Genomic DNA, 4,387 nt, shown 5'->3' with positions numbered 1-4,387 from the left:
CCTGGCTGTTTCCCAGCCTCTACCACCAGAGACCCCGCTGAGCTGAGCCCCCAGGGCAGCACCAACATCGCCCATCCTCACACAATCCCAGATTCCCCCACAAGGGTCCCAGGGCTGCCTGGCCCCAGAAGGGAGGCAGAAGTGCTTTCTCCTGCTAAGTGACCCTTCCAGAGGTATCCTCATGGACACCTCCCCCCCGTCAAAAACCACCTGCAGCCCCTGTGCCCACACTCACCTCCTACTGGGTGCAGCAGAATCTCAGCTGGGTTGTGGGGTTTCAGCCCCAGTGCTGAGAGCGGGGTCTTGGCCAGGCCGGGGGGAGAACGCACTGAGAGGACAGGGGAAATGAGCGTTAGCGGAGGGGTGAGAGGTGAAGCATCTGAAAGGCTGGAGCTGCCTAGGGGTGCAGAGTATCCATGACCCATCCCACCCACCAGCTGTAATTGAGGGCTGTGCTTGAGAGAAGCAACACCCCAGGGAAGGGCACCAAACCCCCTCTGCATCTGGGGACGCACAGAGGGCGGGAGGTGCCTGGGACAAACACTGTGCCCCATCATGAGGCCAGCAGGATAGAAAAAGGGGGCAATTCCCACCAGGGCAGGCCCAGACCCCATCTCCCAGCACTGTCCCCACAAGAGAATGGTCCCATCAAAGGCATTTCATTGCCCCTGTAAGAGCAGTTATCCCCCCAACCCAGCTCTCCCAAAACCTTAACTCCCTCTGCTGATCTCCATGTCCAGCTGAGTCATAACCGAACTGTCCCAGAGCAGCTCATCACGCCCATGAAAGGGGCAGTGGGACTGCAAAAACCCACAATCCCCCACCCTGCAGACCAGCTCAACAGGCAGGTGAAGATGTTCACACATAGCATGTTCCCTGAGGGGAGGCAATGCACACATGACGTCCATACCCCTGTGCCCATAGGTACATACCAGGAGGTATGTACATATGTACGTATAGCTATGGTATGGACGCACCGGCACTGTGGGGCAGCAGGGTTTCACAGAGCAGGGTGGACCTCCTCGAGTTGACTGCACCTCCTCTCCTCTCCTGTCCCCCAGGTTTGACCCATCTCCCTGATGCTGCATCTCCAGCAAGAGGAACCAGAGGACACATCCCTCCATCAGCATTTGAACATCCTCAACCTGTGGTACGGGGCCTGCAGCGAGGCTGGGAGGCAGCAGGTGGTGGGAGCTCCATAGGAAACCCAGACCCTCACCCTGAGGCCAGGCCCTTCCCTGCAGCCTGGGGCTGGAGCAGCCGAGCAGCCAAGTCTCTGGGAAACCGAGATGGCAGCGCCTTCCCTGGCGGGTGTTTGAGTTCCCCAAATCTGGTCAACCGCAAGCCACAATGTCAGCTCACGCCTCCATTGGCAGACGAGCAGTGGGGTCTTCCTGGGCCAGGAATTCCCCCAGGACTGCCATATCCCCATGGAGCGGAATTCCTCCTGCATGCCCCCCAGGTGCCACTTCGGTGAATCCTGCAAGCTGCAGCTTCAAACTTTCCAGGCCTTCTCGGCTGGAGCTGGCTAAGAAGCACTGCCTCGGGGCCACGTCCCCAGCCAGGTTGTTGCCGTCACCTCTGCAAGTGACTCATCCCCCAAAACGAGCCAGTGTCCCACTGCCAAGGAGCTGCTGCCGGGGGCCAAGTTCTCTGGGTCTTCTGGAACAACAGGGTCATTTCTGAGCTGCCAAATGCCCCAGGGATGCTCCCACACTCCAGTCACTGCATCTCACAAGACAGCGTTGAAACACCAGTGCCTTGCAAGAGAGTAACAGCAACAGCACAGGAGAAAACAGCCTCAAGCCCCATGGGCTGAGCTGCAGGGGGCAGAAAGACCCATTGCGACCAGGATGCAGTATCAGAGGGGGCTGCACCCAGCCCGAGCATCCTCAACCCTGGAACATCCCCCAGCCTTCAGCCTATAGAAGTGCTGGGGGCAGTGGGGATGGCTGCCATCTTTTTGGTGGGTTTCCCAGTTGACTGGCTGCTCCATTGCACTGATCCAGCCCGTGTCATCCTGTGCCGATGTGAGGCTGTTCACTGGGGTTCATCACTCAAGCCCCGGACACACAAACCCATCACAGCTGCGCAGGCAGGGTTAGTCAGGAAGGAGGCATGCCGAGGAGGAGCAGAGACAAGCTGCATGCAAAGGGCTGGCATCTCCCAGCCTTATCCCCTTCCTATCCTGGAAACTGTGAGCGAGCAAGAAGTGGCATAGTGTGTAAAAGCCTGCTCTGAACCCCTTCCTGGTCTTCAGCCCCCCCTGCCTCGCCCTGCTACCACAGCCTCGCTGCCTTTCTTGCCATGCTACTAGGGAAGATGGGGAGGTGCAAGACCAGGATGAGGTGAAAGGATGCCATCTTTGGACCCTGCTCTCTCCTTATGTCCCCTCAGGAACTCTTCAGACAAACGCCCAGCAAGTGGAAGGTGGGGAAAAGCCAACAGGAGGGTGTCAAGCATGAGATGCTGATGGCAGCATGGAGTGGTGGGATGTGAAGGAGGGGATGGAGATGAGGAGTGATTCATGTGGAGCTGGGTGTCTGGAGCCTGGAGCTGTCTGACCCTTGGCAAATTTCTGGCTTGCCAAGAGCCTCCCACCGAGCCCCTCTGCCTCCCGGAGCCGCAGCACTTACAGGAGTTGGAGTAAGGGGTTTGTGGTGAGACAGGGAAGGCTGGGGTTGGGGGAGAAATCTCACCGCCGCCGGAGGGTGGGCTGGTAGGGGAGGTACCTTCCATCTCTTCGAAGGCTTCCTTGTAGCTGTGGAGGTGAGGCTAGGGGAGAGCAGGAGAATGGGTCAGTCCCATTCATACGGTGGTCACAACCCTCCAGGACACCACCAAAAAAACCATCATTAACTCTCAGCCCTGCAGGATGCCAGGGATGCTAAAATTTCCATACTCCCTTCCAAGCCTTCTCCCTCCCCATAGGTGGCTGCACCCCATCAGCCACCCTTCCGACCCCAGCACCCTCTCCCACCCCGGCACACCTCTTTGGGCCTCCCTCCAGGGTTGGCCGCGATGGTGCTGACCACCTCGGGTGAGAGGACAGTGGGGCTGCGGGGAGAGCTGGGCTCCGGCGAGCTCTTCTCATAGTGGCTGTCGCTGGGGGTCCGCTTGTGGGCAGAGACAGTGACCTCCTCTGGGGGTTTCTCCTGGGACTGCACCCCTGCGGGGCAAGCACAGGGTGGGAGATGGGTGAGGAGGATATGGGGATCAGCAGGAGATGTTCCAGGGCTGATCTGGGAGGTCTCTCCAGAGCTGTGTGCTGCAGAGGAGGCTCTGCCCAGCAGAAATGGCAGCTTCGGCACTCACCTGCATCTAACCCTTGGAGCAGCACAGCCAGTTTTGAGGCAGAGCAGATACACCCTAAGCACAGGCCCCAGGCCAAGCACAAAAGCAACGCAGGGTTGTGGCTAGCGGCTGGATCACTGCATTAGCCCTCCCAAGCACCAACTCTTGAGCTTGGGGACACCATCCCCAGCACTGAGTGTGAGGGGCACAAGCATCCTGCAAGCAGCCCAGCCTTACAGAGCTGGGGAGGACCAGGACCTCCTGACAACATCACGGTGGGAAAGTGTTAAATTCTCCAGCACTGGGGTAGCCACATTCAGCTGCATCCCTGCTCCCACAGCTTGGATGTGTCTTCAACCACAGCAGCGGGAAAAGCCTGGGTTTTTTGAGTCTCCAAGCCAGAGGGAGCACCAGGTTGAGAAGAAAGACTCCAATAGAGGGATGGTCCAGGAAACCCCAACAAACCACTGCTGATCTCCTACACCCAGCACGGAGTCTTCCCAAAAGTGCAGATTAGCACCTTCTCTCCATCTCCCTCCAAACTTCGCTCCCAGACTCCATTGCCACAAGCCATCAGTGCTCACAGCCTGGGGCAGTGTCAAGGGGCTCCGAGACCCCAGGAGGAAGAAGTCACCATGGGAGAATGGGTTTCTCCAGCTGCTGGGGTCTGGTAGATCCTACTGGCAACCCCCATGTGCCAGGAATGGGTACAAAACCAATGCAGGGCAAGGGGGGGGGGGGGCTGGGAACCCCAACTCTCCCAGCCCAGCAGGGCTCAAGCACACTCTCCACCCCATCTCATCTGACAACGAGGTTAATTAGGGCGCAGGGACGATGGTCCTGTGTTGGGTGCAGAGGAACCATGCAAAAACACGGGCACAGCTCAGAGCCCCACGGGACTCCCACTCCTCACTGGGACCCCCTGTCTCAACCCCATCCCCTCCACCACTTCCGCAGAGCCAGGGAACACTCATGCTCCCCTCGGCCAGCACACTGGGGGAAATAAAAAAGAGAAAAGGGAAAAAGAAAAAGAAAAAGAAAAAAAAAACAAAAGAGAGGCCAGCCTCATGCTCCAGGAAATGCACTTTCCAAA

At 58.3% G+C, this 4,387-nt stretch overlaps 1 protein-coding gene across 1 annotated transcript in view; it reads right to left on the bottom strand.

Annotated features, from left to right (window-relative positions):
• The window catches only part of TNS1 (tensin 1), a gene marked incomplete at its 5' end in the record, with an annotated part of 14,424 nt that extends 11,255 nt beyond the window's left edge, over positions 1-3,169 (bottom strand). The window contains 3 exons of the mRNA XM_010183010.1: positions 236-328; positions 2,700-2,775; positions 2,991-3,169. Coding sequence (XP_010181312.1) covers positions 236-328; positions 2,700-2,775; positions 2,991-3,169 — 348 coding nt within the window. The remainder of the gene's footprint in view (positions 1-235; positions 329-2,699; positions 2,776-2,990) is intronic.
• Between the last annotated feature and the right edge of the window lie 1,218 nt (positions 3,170-4,387).

The sequence above is a fragment of the Mesitornis unicolor genome, unplaced genomic scaffold, assembly GCF_000695765.1.
Source record: "Mesitornis unicolor isolate BGI_N332 unplaced genomic scaffold, ASM69576v1 scaffold38084, whole genome shotgun sequence".
NCBI lineage: Eukaryota > Metazoa > Chordata > Aves > Mesitornithiformes > Mesitornithidae > Mesitornis > Mesitornis unicolor.
This window is presented reverse-complemented; position numbering and strand designations above follow the sequence as displayed.